Source organism: Portunus trituberculatus, chromosome 50, assembly GCF_017591435.1.
Source record: "Portunus trituberculatus isolate SZX2019 chromosome 50, ASM1759143v1, whole genome shotgun sequence".
Taxonomy (NCBI): Eukaryota; Metazoa; Arthropoda; class Malacostraca; order Decapoda; family Portunidae; genus Portunus; species Portunus trituberculatus.
Window position 1 is genome coordinate 13,788,893 of NC_059304.1, and position 27,948 is coordinate 13,816,840.

At 40.5% G+C, this 27,948-nt stretch overlaps 2 protein-coding genes across 3 annotated transcripts; both read left to right on the plus strand.

The window, feature by feature from the left end:
* Positions 1-4,846: 4,846 nt before the first annotated feature.
* On the plus strand, positions 4,847-16,976 carry LOC123499890 (glutamate receptor ionotropic, delta-2-like). The gene is made up of 10 exons (XM_045248424.1): positions 4,847-4,989; positions 5,667-5,794; positions 6,958-7,079; positions 8,283-8,508; positions 9,938-10,083; positions 12,166-12,255; positions 12,847-12,917; positions 13,443-13,538; positions 14,524-14,730; positions 16,867-16,976. Exons 1-10 carry the CDS (start codon positions 4,847-4,849, stop codon positions 16,883-16,885), a joined length of 1,248 nt encoding a protein of 415 aa, XP_045104359.1. The 3' UTR covers positions 16,886-16,976.
* Positions 16,977-19,151: 2,175 nt separating this feature from the next.
* Positions 19,152-27,937, plus strand: LOC123499491 (trypsin-like protease). 2 transcript variants are annotated; one of them, XM_045247518.1, is made up of 5 exons: positions 19,152-19,330; positions 21,126-21,477; positions 23,762-23,955; positions 25,347-25,549; positions 27,728-27,937. In XM_045247518.1, the coding sequence occupies exons 1-5, from the start codon at positions 19,168-19,170 to the stop codon at positions 27,917-27,919; spliced, it is 1,104 nt and encodes a 367-aa protein (XP_045103453.1). In that variant the 5' UTR covers positions 19,152-19,167; the 3' UTR covers positions 27,920-27,937. The 2 variants fall into 2 exon arrangements, with proteins under 2 accessions (XP_045103453.1, XP_045103454.1); XM_045247519.1 differs by having other exon boundaries at positions 23,762-23,862.
* Positions 27,938-27,948: the final 11 nt, after the last annotated feature.

A 27,948-nucleotide genomic window follows, 5' to 3' on the forward strand; every position in this document is an offset into this window, starting at 1 on the left:
TTCTACTTCAATCATCTCTCCTGTGTCTCATATCGTTTCATTCTTTTATCTTTTACTCGGGTTTCACCACCTCGTTGGTCGCTTCATATTTAAAACATTGCATTAGTCTACACTGAATTCCAAACTCCACGCTAAGCTCCATTAGCATAATATCTCACTGGTGCATTCCTGGATTTTTTATTGTTATTGTTTTATTACTCGTTGTATTGTGAGCAAAATTCTTCGAGCAGTTTTCTTGTTTCAGTTAGATAGTTCAGTTTAGATTAAGATACTACGTACTAATATCACTGAAGTAAAGCCTTGTAATGCGCCACTTGTTATGATAATTGACCACAACAATATTCTCTCATGTCTAGTGTGTGTGTGTGTGTGTGTGTGTGTGTGTGTGTGTGTGTGTGTGTGTGTGTGTGTGTGTGTGTGTGTGTGTGTTTATTATACATACGTGTGGAATAACGCGCCTGTGTTCTGCTTGGCGTGTTTACCAAGCTGTGTTGTCCTGGATGTGAGCAGGATTAACGCACCCCTGTCTTCACATTTACACTACAACATTAACATTTCCAGCATATTTCATGTTTGCACTAACCTCGCCTCCGTTACCTTTAGAAAATTGTACTTGTTCTCATTGCTGGTCTATATTACGGTTTTGTAAACTTAGAGACTGAGAATATATATTTTTTTTTGTAAGGGTAGAAAGGAGTTTTCGTCTTGGCTGTTCTATATTTCTCAGTTTAGAATAGACAGTGTAGTTTACCACGAGCAACTTCCTGTGAGCCGAAACTCAGTGGTTATTAATATACTCATCTATTTATCCACCTTTATTTTATGTATTTACCTATTACTAATTTGCTATTTTCTGGTATTTCTTTGTTTTCTATCGTACGTCATGTCGGTTTCAGTGTGGCGAAGCGCAAGCCTCTGCTGTCTGTCCACTCCAGAAAGACACAATCATATACCTTCCTCCAGAATTATTACTACTCCGCCAGTTCCCTTTCCTGAACATCTACCCATCACATGATGCATTCAGTTAATTCGTATTCTGCCAGCGTCTTGTAAACAGAATTCCAGGGTAAGATTTCTCACATCCACACAGCTTGGGAGGGTAATGTTCAATGTTGCCTCAGTACATGATGGCGTCAAAGCAAACCAATACCAATGATCGCTTTACTCCACGTGTACTTGGTAGAGTGATTTGTTGCGTCCTCTCTTTCTCTCTCTCTCTCTCTCTCTCTCTCTCTCTCTCTCTCTCTCTCTCCTCGTACAAAAATTTTCTGTAAAATCGTCTAAAAGTGTCTTCCGCCACAAAAACGTTGGACTTTTCTCTTCCCTTTTTCTCGCCGCAGCTTGAGTGAGGAGAGCGGCGTCCACCACCACCTGTCCGCCCTCACAAAGTATCTCGCACACAGGACTTATGAAAATAAAGTGATGCTGGTGTGGAAGAAGGCTCTCTCAGGTAAGAAAATATTCAATGAATATCCCATCTTAATTCTAAAAACAGTTCACTTGTTTTGTTTTGTTTTTTTCAGAACGTAAATAAGTGTAACGACATGTTATTTTTCATTTTATTAGAAAATTCCTGGAAAGGTTGCAACTGTTTGGAATATTATAATTCATTCCGCCTCTCCCCCCCTCTCTCTCTCTCTCTCTCTCTCTCTCTCTCTCTCTCTCTCTCTCTCTCTCTCTCCGAACTTTGAAAGATGGAAAAATAACTTCACGTCAACAAATATATTACTATTTTTCATACTTGGGCAAAAATACAAACAAAGACAACCATGGCTTTGATAAATCACTATGCTTGGGGACAAATCACTGCAAACAGACACTGCAAGGGGTGCTGAGTCAGTGGGGCAGTGGGGAACTCAAGCTTTGGCAACAGAGGAGGAGGTTGCAGTTGAAGTGAGGAGCTGCGATACAGATTCTCTCCACGAACGCCTAAGAGTATTGTCGAAACTAGCTCTTGACGCGCCGCACCACCAGACGCTTGTAATCCTTCTGTGCCGGCAGACGAACATGACCGGGGTTGTGGAGAGGGTGAGTCGATCTTCCCTGCTCTGTTATGTTCAGTTCGGTTCGGATTTTCTCAGTCTTTTTTTTCTCTTATCAAAATTTTCATGGAATTGTTGTAAAGTTTGCTTCCACTTTTCCTTCTTTAACTTTTTTTAACCTTTTCTTTTTCTTTTTCCTTTCCTTTTTTTCTCTTCCCCTTTTCTTCCCTCATACCTCTTCCTTCACTCGATTCTTGTCTCCCTGCAGGCTAAGCAATAACAAGTAACATTCTTTCCTCCCAACATCCCCCCCTTCTCTCTCTCTCTCTCTCTCTCTCTCTCTCTCTCTCTCTCTCTCTCTCTCGTGTGTGTGTGTGTGTGTGTGTGTGTGTGTGTGTGTGTGTGTGTGTGTGTGTTGGGATGAGGCACGTACGAAAGTGAGTATTTTCTTGCAACTATTTCATACCCACATACCTGCGTTAAAAATAACACAAAATGTCCTTCTTTGATCAAGGTAAGAAGAGCGACACGTGTAGAAGATGGAAGAGAAGGAAGAGAAGGAGGAAGAGAAGAAGAAGAGAAATTAATTATCTTCTCATTCGTCAAGGACAACAAACACGAAATGAGCGCACGGTAAGGAACTCCCGTATTTCATTTGTTGAATGTAAGGAAAGCTGCACGTGGCGAGGAGCTTACACGTGATATTGCCTGTTTAGAGTATGGTAATGCCAAACTGTTTTCTCTGTCTATGAATCTGTCTAATGCTTTCAACTCAAACAGTTTGCCATTGACTTCCTTCACTACTGGGACGCATTTTTACCTTCAGTTTTGAGTGTAATTAGACCATTTTATTTACAATGGAATGGTCTATGGATTTTCATATGATTAATTGCCACAGTTTTCCCTGTTTAAATCCCCCACAAAAATTTCTAAAACTGTATTAAATCGCAAATTAAAATATGAATACGCGTCCTGATATTGAAGGGGTTAACAACATCACAGCTAAATTGCGTTAATGCTCCAGCTTGCTCGAGGACCACGTCGTCTTTCAAGTGTAACTGAAACTGAATTTCATCTATTATGAAAGTAATTACCTTTAACTCACTATAATAAAATAGGTTTCTTCGTTATGAAAACTCATTTTACACGGGTGAGAAATGTTGCACTCTTTTCTCCCTCTTGTCAGCTGGAAGGAGTTTCAAGAAGGAAACGAAAATGGAGACCTCAGCAGAGAATCGAGGAGCTACTCGTACCTGAAGCCAATGTCATCGGACCCACGTTCACTTCCTCCCACGGACCTCCAGGGGAAGATACTTAAGGTTATTAAATTCTGCGAATAGCGAAAGGCCACTCACTGGCGGTGGTGGAGCAGGCGGACTGGCAATGCCCTCCTGTGTTTCATTATTCCTTGTACTGGTTATTCCCTGCGATCTAAAAGGCATTTGTCAGGAACATTTTGTAAGAAGATTGGTTATTATCATTATTGCTATCATTATTATTATTACTATTATTATTATTATTATTATTATTATTATTATTATTATTGTTATTATTATTATCATTATTATTATCATTATTGCTATTACCATTTATCTTCTTTTCTTCTTGTTCTTGTTCTTGTTCTTGTTCTTGTTCTTGTTGTTCTTGTTCTTGGTCTACTTCTTATCATTATCATTTCCATTATTGTTATCATTAGCATTATTATCATCTTCAAAATCATCATCATGACTTACTCTATCCATTCTATTAGAACGCTTACTCTTACTAATATTTCAAATACACCATTATAATCATAGATACTACACTGCTATTCTTGCTACTACTGCTATCACTACCAACACCTCCTGTAATAAATATTGTTTCTTGTTACTCTTTCGAGCGTAGGAAAATGAAATAAAATACTATACTAATTCTGTTATCTAATCTCTCTCTCTCTCTCTCTCTCTCTCTCTCTCTCTCTCTCTCTCTCACACACACACACACACACACACACACACACACACACACTACAAAAAAATAACAAAACGAAAACTGGTCAGATAATTAAGTTATTGGAAAAAAATCATAACCGTAAAACCAGAGGATATATTTTTTCTCTTGCGTTACGTGATAGAAACTTGGCCGAGGAAAGCAGACAGATAGAAAATCCAAAGAAATCAACAAACATTTCACATTTCTATCTTTGTCTGTGTCTTTCGGCTAATTCTTTCCAATCTTTAAGGGATTTTGCATTTGAAGTGTTTATTTATTTATTTTGTTCTATTACCCTTGCCTAGTTTCCTTCTTGTATTAAAATGAAAAAAAAATATATAGTACTTTGTGAGGTTTATACGTCTCCTCCAACTGTTCCGCCGTGGTCACGTTCCTCGACATTGATGCACAAAACTTAATTAATCTATATCAGTGTGTGTCTGATTTTTGCGCTCGAGGACGTACAAGTGACACGCAGACAGGTTAGGATGAAATACTGGTAACATTGTGTACATTATTCTTTACTTTTGAGTAATTTATTTTTATGTGTGTAAAGCTTTAATTTAATTACTGTTTGTCTGTCTGTTTCTCTGTTTCTCTCTTTCTTTCTCTCTCTCTCTCTCTCTCTCTCTCTCTCTCTCTCTCTCTCTCTCTCTCTCTCTCTCTCTCTCTCCTAATCAATCAATCAACCTATCTACCTGTCCGTCCGTCTCTCTCTCTCTCTGTCTCTCTCTCTCTCTCTCTCTCTCTCTCTCTCTCTCTCTCTCACCTATTTATCTACCTATCTATCTCCTTATCCATCACTCTATCTACATATCTATCTATCACTCTATCTACGTATCTATCTATCTATCCATCACTCTACCCAACAGTCTATCCAAGAGTCTACCTACATGTCCATCCCTCCTCTCCAGGTGTCGGTGGTGGACAACTGGCCCTTCTTTGGGTTACGTAAGGGAGTTGGTGGACGAGTGGAGGCTGACGCTGGAATTGACGTCAGCATCCTCAACACCCTGAGTCAGACCCTTAACTTTACGTGAGTTCCCCCGAGAGTCGCCCTTGTGTGCTCTTGGGAATATTGTCATGGTTGGTCGTGAGAAATTCGTGTATTTATTATTATTTTTTTTCTTCCTCCTCCTCCTCCTCCTCCTCCTCCTCCTCCTCTTCTTCATCTTCTCTCCTTGTTGTTCATTTTGCTTCCCTCTTCTATGTGTGATTTTCTTTTTCTTTTCTTTTCTTTTTATTTCAGTCAGTACTTCAGTTTATATTTACGTGTGTTTTGTGTTATTGTTATTTGTATTATATTCTCTCTCTCTCTCTCTCTCTCTCTCTCTCTCTCTCTCTCTCTCTCTCTCTCTCTCTCTCTCTCAACGTCCTAGTTCTCCGTAATCCTTGTCTAAACAGAATATTATCTCCAACTCTCTCTCTCTCTCTCTCTCTCTCTCTCTCTCTCTCTCTCTCTCTCTCTCTCTCTCTCTCTCTTAACTTCTGCCAGTCGATCTTCTTTGGTGGATCTCTCTCTCTCTCTCTCTCTCTCTCTCTCTTCTTCTTCTTCTTCTTCTTCTTCCCCGTTCTCTTCATTTATTCCCATTTTCTCTTTCTACTCGTATTCATTTTGTGTTCGCTTCTTTGATTCCCTGTGGCTATTTCAACCGTGCCCTCATCGCCTCCCTTCCTTATCCCTCGCGCTCTTGCTTACGGAGGCGGGCGCAGGTACGAGGTGGTGCTGGAGGAGGGTGGCCAGTGGGGAGGACCGCAGGCTGACGGGACAGTGACTGGAATGATTGGAATGGTGGCTCGGGGGGAAGCACACTTGGCTATTAATGAAATTACCATCACAGGTAAAAAAAATGCAATGTAGTAGTAAGCTATGGTGTTATATATATATATATATATATATATATATATATATATATATATATATATATATATATATATATATATATATATATATATAACAACAAAGAATTAATAAGACAAATAGAGAAAGCTTAGCAAAAACTGAACAATGCTGAAGTTGCTCACGCCTTCAATATCGTCTGCAAACAAGAGAATCTACTCCCTGGCTACACTAACACACACACACACACACACACACACACACACACACACACACACACACACACACACACACACATATATATATATATATATATATATATATATATATATATATATATATATATATATATATATATATATATATATATATATCTATCTGGCTCTTTCTGTCTCTCTCGCTCTGAAAGTCAATTGTGTTCTGAATGCTTAATTGAATTGTCTATCACATAATGAAAAGTAGCAACAGGTAGTATTTTTCCACTTTAATATTGATACGTGAACACTTTAATGAATATACCTGTGTAGGTCTAGGTTTTTTTTTTTCTTTACACTGGAAATACTGTCCTTTCCTCAGACTGAACAGTAGACTTCTGGTGTTACGTATTGACGGAATGCCAGTCAATATATTTCTTGCTGGTATTTTAATTAGGAATATTTTTTTTTATCATTCTTATGTTACGATAATTTTTCATGAGGAAAATATTTAGCTTCTGAATATTTTTCCAAATAAATCAATAAAGAAAAACTTTGATAAAACGTTTTAATAAAACTTTGGTTCGTAGAAGATGAAATAATATTATTTCAATCATGAACATACGATGAACTTCATTCCTCTCTATACAAAAAAATCACAATTTGTTAATAGTTCATCTAACTTAAAGTACATTTTTCGTTCTTTATCATTGACATATTTGTTCCTCGAATACAACTGATATTCTGCTCAGGGGAAGTCAATCCTCCCTCTGTACGCCAAATGAAACCTTTGTTAACGAACACATCACATATTCCTCCCTGAAATGTGCACCCAACGAGGCATGCATCACGACAGAGGAAAGGAGTGAGTACCGGTCAGATATGTCAAAGGTCAGAGAATGTTAAGGGTCACAGGTCAGACTGAGGGAGGATCTGTGAGGGTGTGGCTCATGCTAAGCTCACTCTGCAGGCGCCAGAGAGACAGTGGTGGACTTCACACGGCCTTACTTCATGGAGTCCTCCGCCTGCACCTCACCTGCACCCAAGGAGAGGAGCCGCGCCTTTGCCGTGCTGTCCCCATTTACCCTCCAGGCAGGTGGTGCGGGGCCGCGGGAGGACAGTCACTGGTCACAGCTAACAGATCGCGGCAGTGAACACTGGGTCACGGTACACAGCATTTGAAGATTAACTATCTAGACGTTAATGGCAGTATAGCACTTTAACACTGGCTTTTCATCACATGGATAAAAAATATTACAGCTGCAGCTACAAAATGGTTTAACCCCCCCTTCAGCACTGGACACATTTTCATCATGAGTTTCTGGTATGATAAGACAATTTTATTGACATTAGGAAGGATCTATGGAGGTCAGAAGATTAATGGCCACAATCTTCACTATTCTAATCCCCAATATAAGTTTTTGAGCCTGTATAGAATCGCCAAATAGTAAGCAGAATAAATATGGAAACGCATCATGGTACTGAAAGGGTTAAACTCACTGATGTATCATTGTGTTGTCAGTTGTATCTTTCAGAAGTATTAACTTAAAGCTGTTTGTTACTCTTTATCAGGGTACAGTGACTTGGAAACGATAGCACATCACAGAAAAAAAAAAGAAAAAAAATGTACCGGCAGCCTATATTTTTGGTATGTACGAGGGTGGAGGGGGAAACTGGCCAAGGGAAAAAAAAGGTCTACTTAATTGCCAGACCCCTTAAAGGTCCGATAGAGTAAGCCGAAAGAAAGAGATAAATGGGTTGAAATATACGTTTATGCAACAACAACAAAACAAATGAAAGATCGTGGAGAAAACAGCGACACATGAGAGTATCCTTATTTTGGCCAACACAACACAAACATAACGACAAGGTACAGTGAAATCTTAAAAAAAAAAAAAAAAATGATAAAAAACTTGGCCAGACTCTTAATCATAACTTTCAAATACAGCTGCGCATCACTTCCCAAAAAGACAAATAGAGAAAGATGAATATGAAATTCCTTCCAACTCCGTCATACTTCAACTTTTAAAAGATATCAAATAAAACCTTAAAAAAATAATGAAACTCGCTCACTCACTCTAAATGAAAAAAGAAAAAAATGAATAAATTTAAAAAATCATTAGCCGAATATCATAAATTAATCAACTGAATCATTAAAAGAAAAAAAACATGAAAAAAATAGCAAGCAAATAAATACATAAATAAAACGAATATAAAAACAGTATAATGTACGAAAAAACTGACAATATTCAAGCAATTTTCATTAACATATCTACGTAATCTATTCTTTCCTAGGTTTGGGTGAGCGTCGGGGTGAGTGTGATGGCAGTTGGCTTAGTGCTATGGGTGGTGAGCGCTCTGACTTGCCACTTCCACGAGAAACCCACAGTCACTCCCTTGCACGACCTGACTTTCAACATGTACCGCAGCCTGGTGGTACAGAGCAACCGTCTGCCCGCCCTTCTGTGGCCGCTGCGCCTCGTGTTTGCCGGCTGGTACCTCTACTGCTTCTACGTGAGCGGTGAGGAGAGACACAGAGCAGGGGACGAGTGTGTGTGTGTGTGTGTGTGTGTGTGTGTGTGTGTGTGTGTGTGTGTGTGTGTGTGTGTGTGTGTGTGTGTGTGTGTGTCTAATTCACCTCGGTCGCCTGCTGGTCACCCAGCCAGTCTTCCTCATTACGGAGCAAGCTCAGAGCTCATAGACCGATCTTCGGGTATGACTGAGACCACATCACACAAAACACACACCGGGAAAGCGAGGCCACAACCCCTCGAGTTACATCCCGTACCTATTTACTTCTAGGTGAACAGGGGCCATTTGCCTTGCCGCTTCCTGGGACTCGAACCCGCCCCTCTCGATTATGAGTCGAGCGTGCTAACCACTACACTACGCGGTGTGTGTGTGTGTGTGTGTGTGTGTGTGTGTGTGTGTGTGTGTGTGTGTGTGTGTGTGTGTGTGTGTGTGTGTGTGTGTGTGTGTGTGTGTGTGTGTGTGTGAGTGTGTGTGTGTGTGTGTGTGTGTGTGTGTGTGTGTGTGTGTGTGTGTGTGTGTGTGTGTGTGTGTGTGTGTGTGTGTGTGTGTGTGTGTGTGTGTGTGTGATGGAAGGGGAGTACTGGGCAGTGTTTCCGCTCCGGATTATCAAGATAAAATAATCTAGTAGAGTGTAGCAGTAATATATAACACACACACACACACACACACACACACACACACACACACACACACACACACACACACACACACACACACACACACACGTCCCCTGCTCTGTGTCTCTCCTACCACCAACACACACACACACACACACATAAAAGAGATCGAGAAAGTAGAGGAAGCCAAGCCAGCGACACCGGACTTCAATATTAAAGCTCCTTCAGTGATCCTTTTCGTATTTTTCAGCTCCAAAGATTTCAAGGAATCACTCAACGCTGCAAAAAAAGGAGCTCAGGTTATACTAAAAGCGTCACACGTGTAGCATTCAACACCCACCACTACCACCACTACCACTACCACCAGCACTGTCACTATAACAACGTCAGAGGTCGCCGTGGTACAGTGGAACCATGCGTACTTTGGGGTCCGAGGGGTCTCCACGGTCCGAGTGTAGGTTGGGTTTCCTCACTCGGGGCAACGGTTTCCTATCGGGTGGGCTTTGAGATAGGAGGTACTCTAAAAAGTATCCCCTTTAGCCCATAAATTCCTGTGAAAAGCCCACATGGTATAAAAAAAAAGTAACAGCAGCAATAATATCTTTTCACAACCATTATTCATAGTGCTCTCTCTCTCTCTCTCTCTCTCTCTCTCTCTCTCTCTCTCTCTCTCTCTCCACATTTTCACCATCCTATTCAAATATTCCATCCCCACATTTCCTTACCAGAGCACCTTTTTATCCCCTCTTCTTTCTCCTCTCATGCGTTCTAATCTACCTTTCATGTCCACTGCCTCCCAAGCTCTGTACTCAGGCACCCTCACCGCCGTGCTGGCCCTCCCTGTCTACGAGAAACCCATTGACTCCCTCGCTGATCTCCTCGAGGCGTCCAAACAAGGCTTCTACCCAGTGACCATCAAAGAAATTAGCATCGACTTCCTCTTTCAAGTAAGCCATGTGGAAAATTGGAGAGAGAGAGAGAGAGAGAGAGAGAGAGAGAGAGAGAGAGAGAGAGAGAGAGAGAGAGAGAGAGAGAGAGAGAGAGAGAGAGAGAGAGAGAGAGAGTAGAGCGATTTGTGAATGTGGATATCAACCCTTTCAGTCCCATGACGCGTTTCCATATTTATTATGTTTACTATTTGGTGATTTTATACAGCTTCTGAAACTAAGTGTGGGATTAAAATAGTGAAGACTGTGGCCATTAATCTTCTGACTTCCATAGACCATTCCTAATGTCAATAAGATAGTCTAATCGTAAATAAATCTCAAGGTCCCAACATTGAAAGGATTAAAATCACATCGACTAAGACTTATGACGAAACCTGTAACTGTGATAAAGGATTCGAACCTAATTCCTGAGCCAATAAGTTTGCTTCGATCCTATTAACACATCACACTGCTGTAGGTGCCTCGTGTCGACCTGTCTGGCGAGTCACATGTATATTGCAATCGTGCTGTCAGGCGTACCAGTCTGAAATAGATAAATAGGACAGAAAGCTGAGAAAATGTTGCTCTTTTAAAGGGGGACTAGATAACGCGTAGGTGTGCTTCTGCTTCTACCAATTCTGAAGTGTATCAGAGCGTTTCATAACAAAGGGTTGAATGATATTAACCATTTCACTACCATAACGCGTTTTCATATTCATTCTGCTTACTATTTGATGATTTTATACAGCTTCAGACACTCATGTGGCCATTGACATTTCGACCTCCATAGACCCTTCCTAATGTAAATAAAATAGTCTAATCACACTCAAAAACTCATGGTAAAATTGCGTCCCATTACTGAAAGTTTAAGGGTGATTTTTTGCTTTTACTCTGACGCCAACTATAAATCATGTATACCAATCACCCCCAGGAGTAGCATCCATTCATCCTCGGCTAATGATTGCAGGGGAGCGTATCAAATATATGCGGGAGTATGCACGAAAATATTCATCCCACTATTTATGACAATGAAAGAGGCGGGACAGACTGGCTGTGAGGTAAACTTATGTGTGAAATGAAGACTTTAATGCAGGACCATGAATGACAGAATTATTGATGTAGTAATTATTATATATAAAAAATGTTATTCTTTTATTTGCGTTTCAAAAATTTTCATATACATATACTGTGACCTGCATTATCATTTTAAATTAAGAGTATATGTATTTATACGAATGCATAACAAACATATTAGATATCATTATAACATTGGCGTTTTTTTTTTATATGTATTGAAAGACCATTAATTATCTGTCTATACTTTTTTTTTCATTTCACCTGATTTTTGTCTATATGTATGTCTGCGTGTTTGTCTACCCGTTTTAATCTGTGTGTGTATGTGTGTGTGTGTGTGTCAGTATTATATGCACTGAAAGTCCATAAATGTTTCTATATATCCTTTCATTTCCCTGATTTATTCATTTTTTTGACAATCTGTATGTCTGTCTACCTGTCTGTCTCTCCCTTTCAGTCTGCGTCTGTCAGTATTATATGCACTGAAAGACCATTAATGTTTCTGTCTATCGTTTCATTTGCCTATCTGTATGTCTGTCTACGTGTCTCTCTCTCCATTTCTGTCTGGGTGTCTGTCAGTATTATATGCATTGAAAGACCATAAATGTATCTGTCTATACTTTTTCATTTCACCTGATTTATTTATTTTTGTCAATCTGTATGTCTGTCAACCTAGATGTCTCTCCCTTTCAGTCTGCGTGTCTGTCAGTATTATATGTATTGAAAGACCATAGGTGTTATTGTATACCTTTTCATTTTACGTTTTTTTTTTTTTTGCCTATCTGCATGTCTGTCTACGTGTCTGTCTCTGTTTTTAGCCTGTGTGTCTGTCAGTCTTTGAATATTCCGGTTTTTCACAGTTTCGGTGGAGTCGATGGAGAGATTAGACACGCTTTGACTGGAAATTGTAAGGAAATTATGAAGGATTTACTTTATTATGAAACCATTTGAACTTTACAACCATAATTTTGCCTTTCTCTCTCTCTCTCTCTCTCTCTCTCTCTCTCTCTCTCTCACACACACACACAGAAAGCCACTTCAGGGGTATATCACCAGATCGGACGCCTGATGACGACTGACAAACATTACGTGGACTCTCCTTCAAATGGCATCGCTAGAGTAAGCACATAATATTCTCTCTCTCTCTCTCTCTCTCTCTCTCTCTCTCTCTCTCTCTCTCTCTCTCTCATGTTATATAGGGAAAGATGCATAGAAATATATACATAAAGAGGGAAATCAAAGAGTGTGTAATGAAGTCAGTCGATAAATCAGTCAGTCAGATATTCAATTAATCAGCCAATTAGTCAATCAAACGGTCGGTCAGAGAATTACGAGGATATAGATAGAATGATAGATAAAGAGATAGATAGATGGATAGATAGATTGAGAGACAGATAAATAGATAGATAGGTAAATAGATAGAAACCAGTTGAAATACGTAATACTCTCTAACCTTGGGTCCTGGATAGATAGATAGATAGATATATAGATAGATAGATAGATAGATAGATAGATAGATAGATAGATACATGGAGACCAGTTGAAATACGTTATACTCTCTAACCTTGAGTCCTGAGAGAGAGAGAGAGAGATAGATAGATAGATAGATAGATAGATAGATAGATAGATAGATAGACAGATGGAGACCAATTGAGATACATAATACTCTCATAACCAGAAGCCCTGACCTTCACGAGTTTGTCCCGCCAGGTGTTGCAAGGACCGGCCGTCTACATCGATGCAAGACTTAGCATGGAAATTCAAATGATAGTCCAAGGCAAGTGGTCAGTGTTTGCTTATCGCCTCCTCGCCAGCTACGTACTGTACGAGTTAAGTGCTTGCCTGACGAGGAGCTTAAGTAGTGTTTGTCCATGCCGTTGTAGTGTTGTCAGTGAAGGAGTTCCACGTCGTATTGCTTATGAAAAGGGTGTTATATATAAGATCATTTGATGGGGAGGGACTGTGTGTGTGTGTGTGTGTGTGTGTGTGTGTGTGTGTGTGTGTGTGTGTGTGTGTGTAGGCGAAGTTATATAGCAATGCCTAGTTGTAATCATTCCTTGCTCAACAAATTATTGTCTATTTCCACTGACCACTTTTTTCCCTAGTTTTATGTTTCTCAGATATTTATTAATCACATGCTATTCTCAGTGATCTTAATTAACACTTGTGATGCTGATCTTGGCACGGATTCAATCATCTCTTCTGTTACACAATTCTGTTTTGCCTAAAGGAAGAATTATATATATTTTTTTCACCAACTGGTTTTCCTACTAATCCGTTTTTCTCGTGTTTATCTCCACAGGTAGGGACAACTTTTACCTGGGCCGGCAGAGTTTCTTTCCTCAAACATACGGCATCGCTTGCATGAAGGGAGCTGATTACAGGAGGCACTTTGATCGAGTGTAAGCTAACTGAAGAGGCGAATGTGCGAGTGAGGGAGGGAAGGGAAGGTGAAAGGAATGCATGTTGGTAATCTCAGCCAATGAACAAAGAGAGTGATTTAGTGACTTAACCCCTTCAGTACTACGACGCGTTTCCATATTCATTCTATTAACTATTTTGTGATTTTATACAGCTTCAGAAACTCGTATGGTGGATTAAAATAGTGAAGACTGTGGCCATTAATCTTCTGACCTCCATAGACCATTCCTAATGTAAATGTAAATGTCTAATCGTACACAAATCTCAAGGTAAAATGTATCTCAGTATTGGAGCGATTAAATGAAGAAGACAAAAAATAAATCGAATGAGAGAGAGAGAGAGAGAGAGAGAGAGAGAGAGAGAGAGAGAGAGAGAGAGAGAGAGAGAGAGAGAGAGAGAGAGAATCATACGTAAAGACTTTTCATATCGAGTTGGCATCACGCGCGCAGTACCACCAGTACCAACACATCGCTACACAAAGGACAGCTCTGATGGGGCTTCATTACCTCGGAAATAAGTGTAGTCAGAAAAGGAGTCCCCCAGTCAACAATAACCACAAGCACTTACAAAACTTTTTGAAATGCGATAATTCCACTCGAACCTTAATAATCGCTTCATTCTCTCTATAATCCAGTGGCAATCATTTCATTATTTTTGCTCATCCCTCTCCTCTCTCTTTGACTTTCTACTTCCTTAACACAGAAGGAAGAGTAAACTAAAGGAAAAGTCTTGGAAAAAGGGTAGAAAAAAGAGTTAATAACACCTAATCACTCCTTTGGTTTAGCCATAATCACTCATAATCTCTTCTTCCAAAACCATTACTTTTTCGGAGCACTTTTTTACTTCATCATCACGGGAGAAAAATGCAAGTGAAACAAAACCCGCATTGGGAAAACAAAACCACACACAAACCAAAGCAAAAAGTCGATACATCTCATACTAACGCCTCTTCCTTCACTTTCACAGCCTGGAGCGCCTTGTTCAGTCTGGGCTTGTGGAGAAATACAAGAGGGACGAGTTTCTTAAGCTGGGCGGCAGAATAACAGGCGTGGGAGGCAAGAGGCGAGGACAGACCAGCGCTATAACCATCACACATTTACAGGGCGCTTTCTTCCTCTACGTGATCGGCGTGACTTTGGCCCTGGCGGTGTTGGTGATGGAGAAAATACTATGGTGCGTCAGAGAGAGAGAGAGAGAGAGAGAGAGAGAGAGAGAGAGAGAGAGAGAGAGAGAGAGAGAGAGAGAGAGAGAGAGAGAGAGAGAGAGAGAGAGAGAGAGAGAGAGAGAGAGAGAGAGAGAGAGAGAGAGAGAGAGATGCGTTTATTCATCACTATCTCTCTCTCTCTCTCTCTCTCTCTCTCTCTCTCTCTCTCTCTCTCTCTTTACGCAACACATTCATAGTAAATAACTAATAAAAAATAGAACAGAGAAGTATCATGCAAAAATAATCATAAAGAACAGACACAGAAGATCCGTTGGCGTATTAAGGTGGCATGGAAAAAAACGAGAGGGAAAGAGGGAAAGAACATGAAAGACGAGAGGAGAAATAAATATGCCGAGGTGAAGGGAAAGATAAATTAGGAGATGAAGGTGGAAGATGAGAAAAAGAAAAAAGTAAATAGAAAACCACTGAGGGGGAAAAAAGTGCAAGGAGGAAAGAAGGAAGGAAGGAAGGAAGGAAGGAAGGAAGGAAGGAAGAAAGAAAGAAGAGGAGAATAAAGTGTACGAGACATGGACGACAGCAGGAGAGGAGTAATCAATAAGAGCACCTCCCTCTTGTAACATCTGCCAGTTATAGCGAAGGAAACTTACAGAAAATGTACAGGAAAGTTACACAACGGAACATCAACTACTGTTTAGTAATTGGTCATTAATTAGCCAACCGGAGGAGAGTAAAACGGAGAGAGCGAGAGAAGGGCAAGGGAAGGAGGAGAGGAATACCAGGAACAGAAGGGGAAAAGGAGCTAAGGTCATTTAAGAGCGAGTGAAGGGCAAGGGAAGGAGGAGAGGAATACCAGGAACGAAAGGACAAAAGGAGTCAGTTGGAGTCAAGATCATTTAAGAGTAAGGGAAGGAGGAGAGGAATACAAGGAACGGAAGGGCAAAAGGAGTCAGTTGGAGCTAAGGTCATTTAAGAGCGAGTGAAGGGAAAGGGAAGGAAGAGAGGAATACCAGGAACGAAATGGCAAAAGAGCCAGTTGGAGCTAAGATAATTTAAGAGCGAGTGAAGGGCAAGGGAAAGAGAAGAGGAATACCAGGAACGGAAAGGCAAAACGAGTCAGAGAAAACCAAGGTCATTTAATTTAGGAAGAGCGAATGAGGACAAGGGAAGGAGGAGAGGAAAACCAGGAGCGCAAGGGCAAAAGGAGTAGGAGGAAACCAAGGTAATTAAACTTGGGTGGATGGTTTCTGAGTTAATTAGAAGACTGTAGTGCTGACGATTTGTGAGGGAAAAGGGAGAGGAGAGAGGGGAGACAAAGCCTAGTTACTCTTTTTCTATTTATGTAAGAGAGGAAAACTGGCAAAGGGCAACTAAAATATAAATAAAAAAAAAGGCCCATTCAGTTGCCAGTGTCCTTAAAGAGCCGATAGAATTAGCCAAAGGATAGGAACAAATGTCTCTGGGGTAGCGCAGTGAGCATTCGTAAACCACAGAGAGTTAATTCCTTCATTACCGTGACGCGTTTCCATATTCATTCTATTTACTATTTCGTGATTTAATACAGCTTCAGAAACTTATGTGAGGTTTAAAATAGTGAAAATTCTGGCTATTAATCTTCTGTCCCCCATAGACCCTTCCTAACGTCAATAAAATCGTCCATCTCATCCAAAACTTATGGCAAAAATGCGTCTCAGTATTGAATGGGGTTATTCCAGGAATCTGTCAGAGAAATGTACCGGTTTCTAGTCAGTGCTGCTGGAAAGGTTGAAATATAATAGGAAAGGCAAGATAAAAAAAAGAATTCATTAGCATTGTTATGGCTTGCAGGTCTACGCGCGCGCGCGCGTGTGTGTGTGTGTGTGTGTGTGTGTGTGTGTGTGTGTGTGTGTGTGTGTGTGTGTGTGTGTGTGTGTGTGTGTATTGTCGAATTTTCCTCGATAAAATAAGCTGAGGAGAAATAATTGAATATAGACTCAAGAGATGCTGTATAAAGGGAGGAAGAACTGGAAAGAATATAAAAGAAAAAAAAAAAGCATGTAAGAGTATATGGTGATAGAAGGAATGATGATGATGATGATGATGATGATGATGATGATGATGATGATGATGATGATGATGATGATGGCATTTTGCAACCTCTCCACCAGGCAGCGGTTCCTGAAGTGATGAAGTGGAGCGGAGAAAAGGAGGAACGTGCTTCAAACGAAATGAGAAAACGAACACAAAAGAGACGAAAGTGAATGGAAATGCATAAAAAATAAAAAAATAAACGCCCCCCCTCAACACACACACACACACACACACACACACACACACACACACACACACACACACACACACTTACACACACGAATTCACCTTTACATCGTCACAGGAACACAATTTTCAACACACAAGCAAGGAATAAAAAGCTTCTCTGATCTGCATGAGGGAGTTTTTTTTCTCCTTGTCTTCCTTTTTTAGAATCCCATTAAAAGAAGAAGCCATTACATCACACTTTCATTTCCAAGCAATTCTCACTACCTACTATTTTTTTTTTCTCTTTTGGAGTCTGCACTGTTTTTTTTTTCACACACACACACGGTCTCTCTCTCTCTCTCTCTCTCTCTCTCTCTCTCTCTCTCTCTCTCTCTCTCTCTCTCTCTCTCTCTCTCGCAGCGGAGAAATGAGGAAGCGGCAGAAGGAGGTTAATACAATCTGAGGTAACGTAATGACTGAATCAGGGCAGCAGGTATTCATCAAACACACACACACACACACACACACACACACACACACACACACACACACACACACACACACACAGGATTATGGAAATAACATTAGCAAACTCATTTCCTGGCAATGATTGTTTAACTATCGGCAAAATATGATGCTCTTTCCATATAGCGATCTACATAATTAAATGTTCAGTGGTGGGAAACAAAATGAAATCAATGACTCTAAACCCAACCTGACCTACTGTCACTAAGCCAAACCCTTCCAACTGGTGCAAAGGTTAATGGTATTTCAATATTATCCAGTTTTCCTTTTATTACCCCCGTCATTCATTCACGTCAAAAATGCATGTCTATACTGGCGTTTAATAAAAAGTACCTTATACATTACTAGTTATATTTAGGACAGGAATTTTATGTAGTCGCTAATCCTGCAATGACTTCGACCATCTATCTAAGCATTAAACTGATAAAAGTAGGATATTACACTCTCCTCTTATGTTAACCCTTCAGTACCATGACGCATTTTCCTATTCATCTGGTTACTAATTGGTGATTTTATATAGCTTCAGAAACTCATGTAGGAATTAAAATAGTGACGGCTGGGGCCATTAATCCATCATAATGTCAATAAAATAATCTAATCATACCTAAAAGTAAAGGTAGAAATGCGTTCCAGTACTGGAGGGGGTTAAATTTATGTCACGTTGCTCTCTAGTAACCTCTGCTCCTCCCTTCCCTAAGCTCTGGACTGTTTCAAGAAGACAGTATCAACGCCTTGTATATAAATAAAAACGACTAACCATTTTAACACTTTATCTGACCACCTGCTACCTTCAAGTTGAGGCGGTACTGCCTTCCTTTCTTTCCATGCAACGAGTCTCCCTAACACTTCAAAGAAATGCGAGTTAATTAGGACCTGTCTATCAGGGAACTGCTGCGTAACACGAATTAAGGTCAAAATACGTTCTTTTCTTCCCCTCCACTCCTTAGCCATTTGAAGTTTAAGACGCAGCTCCTCTGTATGCTCTTTATTTTTTTCCGTGAAATAATCAAATTCCCTGGTGAAACAATACTTCGCTCTGCCACCAAGGGAGAGACGCACGAACCTCCTTACTGAGCGTGCTACGGTAGGATAAGCAGGTTAGGTACTGCGCTTCAAGAGAGCTGGAGAGTAGCTGGAGGGTCCTCTAGGCCTAAAAAGGACAAAGAAAGGCTGACACGGAGATCCGAGAAGGTAACACCACAACAACCACCACCGCCGTAGCAGCCGCCGCCTCCGCCACGACCACGACCACCACCACCACCACTAAAAAAAACAACAATGATAATAATAATAATAATAATAATAATAATAATAATAATAATAATGATAATAATAATAATAATAATGATAATAATAATAATAATAACAGTGATAATGATAATACGATAATCATCAATAATAATGCTAACATAGATCAATAATAAGTCAAAACACGCCCATTAAACAAATAATTCGGTGCCCAAGATAAATAATTTCTTAGTTACAGTTACAGGAAGTAAAATAAATAATTAATTTCCATAATTGCTTAACATGACAATAAGACCTTCGTTACTTTCCTGAGCGGGAAGCCATAACACTAACACCATTAGAACTGAGTCTCACAATCAGCTTTATTATCTTACTCCACCCGCCCTGGACTCTCTCTTCTCTCACAGCTCAGTTGGGTTCCTGGACACCTCAAAGTGATGGTGTGGGTGTGGCGCCTCCTGCTTGTGGTGGTGTGCCTGGTGTGTTGCGTCACGGTAACAGAAGGGAGAGGAGACGGACGAGAAGACAGCGGGGGAACAAGAGAGGAAGGTGGAGCAGCAGCGCAGATAATGAACATTTTTGGAGTCGCAAGTGAAGAAGGTATTCATGAAATCAAGATGAGAAATTGATTATATTCTCGAGATATTTTCAGTGAATTTTATGGTCCAATATATGTTCAATTAAAACTTTCTTCAGTGCCATTCCACGCACGTCACGATGAAGCGAGGAAAAGATTTGATATACGACTCAACTTCAAAAACCTAATTTGGTCAGAACTTACGTAGAGTCTTTTTCCAAGGTGGTAATGGTATTTGATTGTTATGATATGACAAACTGACTCCCTGGCGGTGAACATCTGTGTGTGTGTGTGTGTGTGTGTGTGTGTGTGTGTGTGTGTGTGTGTGTGTGTGTGTGTGTGTGTGTGTGTGTGTGTGTGTGTGTGTGTGTGTGTGTGTGTGTGTGTGTGTGTGTGTGTTTATTTTTTCCCCTACTGTTGTGTGCGAGTTTTGTTTTTGTTCGTACTATTACTAACTTTATTAAGGGAATTTCGTTAGCCTTGTTAACTGTGTGGCGGGGGACACCTCCAAATTGCTACCACCATTAGGAAGTTCAGGGCAGGGGAAGGGTGTCAATGGTTATCAGCTGTCCCCACTGTACAACCTTATTTTCCAATTACAGAGGTACACGCATTACCTCAATAAGTCTGAGTAACCTTTAGCTCCTGATGAGACGGTGAAAAGTAGTGGTCTCATGAACTGTTACGAAAACAAAGGTTCTTATTTTCAGTACCAGGACACGTTTTCATATTCATTCTGGTAACTATTTGGTGATTTTACACAGCTTCAGAAACATTTATTGGGATTAGAATGGTAAACTCTGGAACTCCCTGCCTGTCTCTGTATTTCCAGCTTCTATGACTTGACTTCATTCAAGAGGGAGGTTTTAAGACATTTGTCCCCATGCTTTGGCTAATTCTATCGGCTCTATAAGGATAATGGCAACTGAGTGGCCATTTTTTCTTCATATTTTTGTTGCCCTTGGCCAGGCCTTCTCTTTTACATAGAAAAAAAGACTGGCCATTATTCTTTTGACCTTCATAGATCCTTAAAAATAGAAAACAAGTCGTAGAATTACACCCAAAAATCAAGGCAAAAACGTGTCTCAGTAATGAAGGGGATTAATTAACAGAAAGAAGAACACGGCAAAATACGTGAATTTTACCTCATTTTTATCTCCAACGAACAGGTCACGTTTCAGGAAAAAAAAAAAAAAAAAAAAGGGACTAGGGAACAAACATTACTGCCGTACTCTCATAAAATTAAATGCTTGTTAATTAGATTGGGAAAAGTAATAGAATGTGAGACGTGCATAGATGAGGCAGCTGGATCGATAAGGATGAGTGCACGGCTGCTATCTGTTAGCCCCTTCAGTACCATGGCACTACTATTTAGTGATTTTTATACAGCTTCAGAAATTCATGTGGGGGATTAAAACAGTGAAGACTCTGGGCATTAATCTTATCACCTCCATAGACCCTTCCTAATGCAGAAAAATTCGTCTAATCAAACCCAAAACTGATACTAAAAACGTGTCTCAGTACTGAAGGGGTAAATTTCGAGGTGTCACAAGCCCCGTCGCAGCTGGTTCCGCCCTGCAGCGTCCTTTTCCCCTCCCCACACCTGAGGTTCCTTGATGCAATTACCACCACGGTAAAGAGAGAGAGAGAGAGAGAGAGAGAGAGAGAGAGAGAGAGAGAGAGAGAGAGAGAGAGAGAGAGAGAGAGAGCTATCAGTGACGTCAAGATATCAGCAGCCCTCGAGGTGAAGGAATGAACTCCTTCACTCACCCAGCACACAACATTCCACCACTTGACATTTCCCTTCTCCCTTTACAGCAGCTCCGGTATTCTCCTCCACACACAACCTAAACACCTCATCACCAAGGAAACCCCGGTTATGGTGGGCGTGGTGGCCTTTTAAAACCAGCACCAGCACTAACACCACCACCAGCACCACCTCGAGACCCATCTCCAACCTCACCGCCATTAGTCCCCCGATCTCTGTATCCTCGCCATCCTCCATAGTGGGCGTGTGTGGGCTGAGTGGACGTGTGGTGGGCGGGAATGACGTGGAGGAGGGTGTGCTGCCATGGGTTGTGGGCGTGAGGGACAAGAGGAACATCACGTACTGTGGCGGAGCTCTCATTTCTCCCAGACACGTGCTGACGGCTGCCCACTGCATGGCTAGGTGATTCTTAATTAGTTAGTTAGATAGGCCCATATTCTGGAACACTTCCGCGTCGTATCTTCACTGTTTTCAAAGGGCTCTACTTGAAGTGACTTGGGTTTTTAAGGATGTTTCTGTATTTCTAGTGACATGTTATCAAGTTCTCTGCTTTACCGACAGGACAAATACTCTATAGAACTCTGTTACTTGTTTCTGCGGTCTTTGAAAATAGTGGCGGTGAGAGAGGGAAGCGTTTCTGAATATGGTAGTTAGTTTTATTGGGTAAAATATGCATATTTACTGTAGTGAAAGTTACAAAGGTCCTATTGGTTAAAAATAAAGAGGTATTCTTTTACAAGCTTCAATTAGAGTACTGTCACCTAAGTTTTCCTTAAAATTAGGAAACAAAGCATGAAAGTACTGTCATCTAAGTATTCTTTAAACTTAGGTGATGTAAAGTAACACACATTAGCTAAATACTTACTAGCATTACTACTATGGCTAATATAAATATACATAGGTTGAGTCTCCTTGCTTATCTGTCTCTATTTAATTGGGATTTTACTGCGATACTTTTGTCATCATGCATCTCCTTCCTTTTACCTTTTTTGTCCTTTATATTTTTTTTAGGTCTGTTAATTAAGCCACCTGAATTATTAACGTTAATAAGCACTTCCTTCCCTTTAAACTTTACTTTCTATTTTTTTCTGGACCTGTTTAAGCCATCCCAGTTACTACACATTTCCTATATTAAACAATATACGAGTTTGGCAATCATTATTCATTCCAAAAGTAAATATTTTCCATTCATCTAGTACAAAATTACAACAAATCCATATCCATAATGATAATTTGATATCATATTAATATTTCAAACTTTTAAAAACATCACAATTACATACATTAGCATTTAAATCCAGCGCCAGATAAAGAAAATAGCAAAATACATTTGTCGAGCCTTTTGATGCTGCTGTAGTTATTACTCTGTATGAAAAATTCTGTCATATGTTTATTTTTTTTTCTCTCTCTCTCTCTCTCTCTCTCTCTCTCTCTCTGTCTGTCTGTCTGTCTGTCTGTCTGTCTGTCTGTCTGTCTGTCTGTCTGTCTGTCTGTCTGTCTGTCTGTCTGTCTGTCTCTCTCTCTCTCTCTCTCTCTCTCTCTCTCTCTCTCTCTCTCTCTCTCTCTCTCTCTCTCTCTCTCTCTCTCTCACTCACTCACTCACTCACTCACTCACTCACTCACTCACTCTCACTCACTCTCACTCACTCTCTCTCTCACTCACTCTCTCTCTCTCTCTCTCTCTCTCTCTCTCTCTCTCTCTCTCTCTCTCTCTCTCTCTCTCTCTCTCTCTCTCTCTCTCTCTCTCTCTCTCTCTCTCTCTCTCTACTCTACTCTACTACTACTACTACTACTACTACTGCACTACTGCTACTACCACTACTGCTGCTACTACTACTACCACTACTGCTGCTACTACACCACTGCTGCTGCTACCACTGCTACTGGTACTACTACTACTACCACTACTGCTACTGCTACTGCTGCTGCTGCTGCTACACACCACTGCTGCTACTGCACTGCTGCCACTGCTGCTGCTGCTGCTGCCACCACCACCACTGCTACTGCAGTTACCACACCACTGCACCACCACCACTGCTGCTGCACCACTGCCACTGCTACCACAACTGTACTACTACTACTACTACCACATCAACACTTTACTCACTACTACTACTATTACTACTTCTACTACTACTACTAATAATAATAATACTATTACTACTACTACTACTACTACTACTACTACTATTACTCTCAAGGAACAAATATTTTCATCACCGTCAGTATTCTGTCACCGAGTTTTCCAATGTTGTTTTTTTATGTCGGAACGTACAATAAAAACGCAGATACGTCTCGAAGAATAGGCCTACTGGTGCTATAGGCTCAAAGAATCACAAAGATTTCTGGGGTGTTTGTTTTTTTGGGCTGAAAAGGTAAGTCAATATTTTATCACCAAAGTCAACCAGCTTATTTTCGTTTATAGTTTGTCTTTTGTCGCTGCTAAAGTGTCAGGAGGGAGAAAAATGCCCGTGTTAAGAAGAAGAGTTAGTCCTAAGGCAAAGTTCGTTACGTCTCGATAGGTAAAAAAAAAAAGGAATAAAAACAAAGGGAAACAAGAGGGAAATGCATAAGACATAAGATCTCCAGCATTCCTCTCCCTCCTCGCCATGACTGTGTGAGGAAACAAAATCTCCACAAGCTTCAATGTCGTCGTTTCCTTTCATAAGTGTCCCAACTTCCTCAGAGATCTGAACAAGTTTCCTCTGCACGTAAGCCTAGGGGAGCACCGCGCCTTCCCGAGACACACTGTAAGGGTCGCCCACGCTCTCTACCACTCACACTTCGGTAAGACCTCCACATTTGATAGTGACATCGGCGTGCTGCTGCTGGAGGAACGCATAAACCCCTTCCCTGCAGCGCCATGTCTTCCTGAAATAGGTAACGCTGCCTTGTTTCTTCCAACAGGGCCTTATATTCCTTTAGTGACCTTTAACTGTTCTTCTCGTCTTTTTTCAATCCCTTCAGTACAGAGACAGATTTTTATCTTAATTTTTGGGTATGATTAGACAATTTGATTTACATTTGGAAGGGTCTATGGAGGTCAAAAGATTACCGGCCAGAGTCTTTAGTATTCTAATCCCAACATGTTTCTGAAGCTGTATCAGATTGCCAAATAGTTAACCACAATGAATATGAAAACGAAGAAATTAAATCCTTCAATTCCTTCACATAACTTGCTTCCTTAAGTATAAATAGTCTTTTCTGATTCTTGAAAATTTTGCATGTGAATTCCTTCTCTTATGCATGTGAACGCCTCCTCTTCACCTCTTTCACCTCAGTCACCTTTTCTGTTCTTCCCTCTAATACTTTTATGGTGCTCCATGAAACTGCCAATTCCTCCTACACTTAGACCCTTCACTTGATCCTCCACTCCTTCCTTTACCTCCAGTAACCCTTCCTAAAGTTCCAGCCACTTACCCTAGCATATGCCTCCCTTTCACCCTTATCCCTGCTTAATCCTGCAAGGCAACGCAACCGCCCTGCATTTTCCCCCTCCTAAACTCACCGCACCTTACCCTCGTCACCGTCCTCCTCATCTAAACTTTTCGCTCCTGATGGCATGACACCGCAGAGATTAATTTGCATTTCACGTGACCTGCATTCAGTAATATATGAACCCGGGTTGGTATTTCTTTCAGTGCTGTTTTTTTTTTCCCATGAAGTTTGATGGTGGAAGGGAAGGAGGTTTGCTTGCTTGCTTGCTTGCTTCTTGGCGCTGTTATGCAATTACTGACTTGTGCATTATTCTGTTGTGTTAGTATATTGTGTTATTTTAGGGTGGTGTATTGAGTGAAGTATTATTTTGTTTTCCTTGCTATTGTTCTCCTTAATACAAGCCTTAATGTAACCTGTGCAGTTCAGATATATGAGGGAAGTTATGTTGTATATTATATCACACACACACACACACACACACACACACAGAGAGAGAGAGAGAGAGAGAGAGAGAGAGAGAGAGAGAGAGAGAGAGAGAGAGAGAGAGAGAGAGAGAGAGAGAGAGAGAGAGAGAGAGAGAGAGTACTAAAAACTCCACCAACACTACGTAATTTGAATATTTTCCGAAAGAGTAACCTCTCATTAACCCATAAACAAAAAAAACTCTCACACACACACACACACACACACACACACACACACACAGAAAATAATAAAAACCAAACTAAACACAACAAAATTCAAACCCGAGTCAGAATTACGTTTCCCTAAAGAGACCATTATAATTACTCTTCTTTCCCGACTCTTCTCTTTTGACACATGACATTTTTCAGACAGGGATGTGCCGGAGGGAGCAGCGGTGACGGTGGTGGGGTGGGGAGCTACCTCTGAAGACGGAAATATTAGCAGCGTACTCAAGGAGGCGAAGCTGGACGTGCTGCCGAAGGGGTCTTGCATCGACGCTTACTCTTCAAGCTTCATTCCTAGCAAGATGATCTGCGCGGGGAAGCTTAACGGAGCTGCTGATGCTTGCCAGGTAAAGGAGAACAGGAGGAGATAAAGAGGCGTTGGAGAAAAGAAGGTTACAGTAAAAAATAGGAAGTGAGGAAACTACGAATGAAAGTAAGAGGAAATTGCAAGGACAAAAAAGATCAGAAGAAGTAAAAAGGAGAAGAGGAGGAGGAGGAGGAGGAAAGAAGGAGAGGAGAAGCAAAGGCAAAAGAATGAATGAAGTTGAGGAGACGACGATGGAAGGGAGAGATAAAAGGAAGAATGGTGAAAAAAATATGAAAGTAGTGATTGAGAGAAGCAGACAGAGAAGAGGTAAAAAAAGAAGTAAAGGAGGGAAGGGAAGAAGGGAATGGAGGCAGTGTACTCGTAAACAAAGAATAAGTGGAGGAAACAAATAGGAAAGAGAGAAAGAAATGGGTGAAGAGAATAAAAATAGGGAGAACGATTAAAAGAAAGATGAAAGGTGGAAAGTAAAAAATAAAAATGGTACAGAGGAAGGAATGAGAGAACAAAGGAAGACAGGAGAGAAAGAAGAAAGGAAGGAAGAAGAGAGGGAGGAAACAACAATGGGAAGGAGGTGGAAGAAGAGAAGACTGAAAGATAAACAGAAGAGGCATGGAGGTGCTCAGGTGAAAAGAATATTGAGAGAGAGAGAGAGAGAGAGAGAGAGAGAGAGAGAGAGAGAGAGAGAGAGAGAGAGAGAGAGAGAGAGAGAGAGAGAGAGAGAGAGAGAGAGAGAGAGAGAGAGAATCGTGTGGTAAGGTGCTATTAACACTAAACACAAAACACATGAAATAAGTGTAGCAGAAAAAAAAAACTAAATACATAAAAGAAAGGAATAAGGAAAAAGACCTGAACTAAAAAATAAGTTAACACAATTAATAAAAAAAAAAGAAGAACACGTGTCGGAGAGGCGCTCTTTGGACATCAATGCTGAACTGATTAGAAAAAAAAAAAAAATCGAGACACACAACGACCTTCACCTGACGCGATGTTCATTTACCTTTAGATCCTACGAATATTTGCAGGATTTCAATGCAATACCCTTACCAACCTGTAGCACACACACACACACACACACACACACACACACACACACACACACACCAATCAGCTGAGTATCCAATAAACATCAGCCTTTGGAACTCAGTAGGTGAATAGTTACCGCGCTCCTCTCGGGACCTGACTGTGCTGATGACTAATGAGTATACAAGGAGGACCATTACAGTCTTCACAAAATTTACATCATCGCACGGAAACGCTCGTGGATAATCTGACGGTTGCTGTTGGAAGTAATATATAATTTTTTTTAACCTCTTCAATGCTATGAGCCGTTTTCATATTCATTCTGTTTACTATTTAGTGATTTTATACAGCTTCAGAAACTTATGTGGGTGATTAAAACGGTGAAAACTCTGGCCACTAATCTTCTGAGCTCCATAGACTCTTTCTAACGAGTTTTCATATTCATTCTGCTAACTATTTAGTGATTTTATACAGCTTCAGAAACTTATGTGGGAGATTAAAATAGTGAAGACTCTGGCCATTAATCTTTTGACCTCCGTAGACTCTTTCTAATCTATATAAAATCGTCAAATCGTATCCAAAACTGATGGTACAAAATGCGTCCCAGTATTGAAGAGATGAATATTTCTTCAATGCGAGCAATAAGAGAGAAACTTTTTGATCTTAATGGAGAGAGTAATAAATGTGTGAGTATATCATGGTATAGATGATATTGGTGAAGGTTCTTTGACCGACTCCTTCAAACAATAATGTAATGAAAACAAGAAGAACCGGGCTTGACTTAACGAAACTGACAGATTATTAGCATGCCCTTTAACGAATAACGAAGCAAAACAATAAATACAGTACATAGGAAATTCTGAAAGGTTTCCATCATTTAGCTAACATCACAACAAAGAAGAAAAATCACTCGTCAATTAATTTTCTACTTGATCATTCATTAGAAGAATAAAGCAATAAAAATCAAGCAAATATAAAGCTCATTTTCACTAATTAATCAGTTTATTACACATTCACTTATTTTATGATATACTTTATTTCAAAGGGCAGCGCACTCATCCAGCGAGTCACCCATAAGACGAATAAACCAATACAAATCAAGCCAATATAAACATCTTTCCTAACCTAACCTGTCTATTATTGCACATTCATTTACTTTATGCCACTTTATTTCAAGGGTGACTCTGGCGGCCCACTCATCCAGCGAGGAGGAGGAGAGATAGAAGAGGATGAGGAGAAGGCAGCATGGGTGGTGGTGGGCGTGGTGAGCTTCGGCAATGGGTGTGGGCGTCCAGACTTCCCGGGCGCCTACACCAGAACCTCGGCTTTTCTTCCTTGGCTCAAGAAAGTTTTGCTCCTGTATCCATAAATCAGGTTTCAGATTTGACAACATTTTTT

Bases quoted from the DNA above. Each gene is read 5' to 3' on its own strand.
- LOC123499890 (XM_045248424.1), top strand. From the start codon at position 4,847: ATGTCCATCCCTCCTCTCCAGGTGTCGGTGGTGGACAACTGGCCCTTC. The intron at 7,080-8,282 runs GCAGGTGGTGCG...ATTCTTTCCTAG, and splicing joins TGTCCCCATTTACCCTCCAG to GTTTGGGTGAGCGTCGGGGT. The intron at 10,084-12,165 runs GTAAGCCATGTG...ACACACACACAG, and splicing joins GCATCGACTTCCTCTTTCAA to AAAGCCACTTCAGGGGTATA.
- LOC123499491 (XM_045247518.1), top strand. From the start codon at position 19,168: ATGGTGTGGGTGTGGCGCCTCCTGCTTGTGGTGGTGTGCCTGGTGTGT. The intron at 21,478-23,761 runs GTGATTCTTAAT...CAACTTCCTCAG, and splicing joins GCTGCCCACTGCATGGCTAG to AGATCTGAACAAGTTTCCTC. The intron at 23,956-25,346 runs GTAACGCTGCCT...GACATTTTTCAG, and splicing joins GCCATGTCTTCCTGAAATAG to ACAGGGATGTGCCGGAGGGA.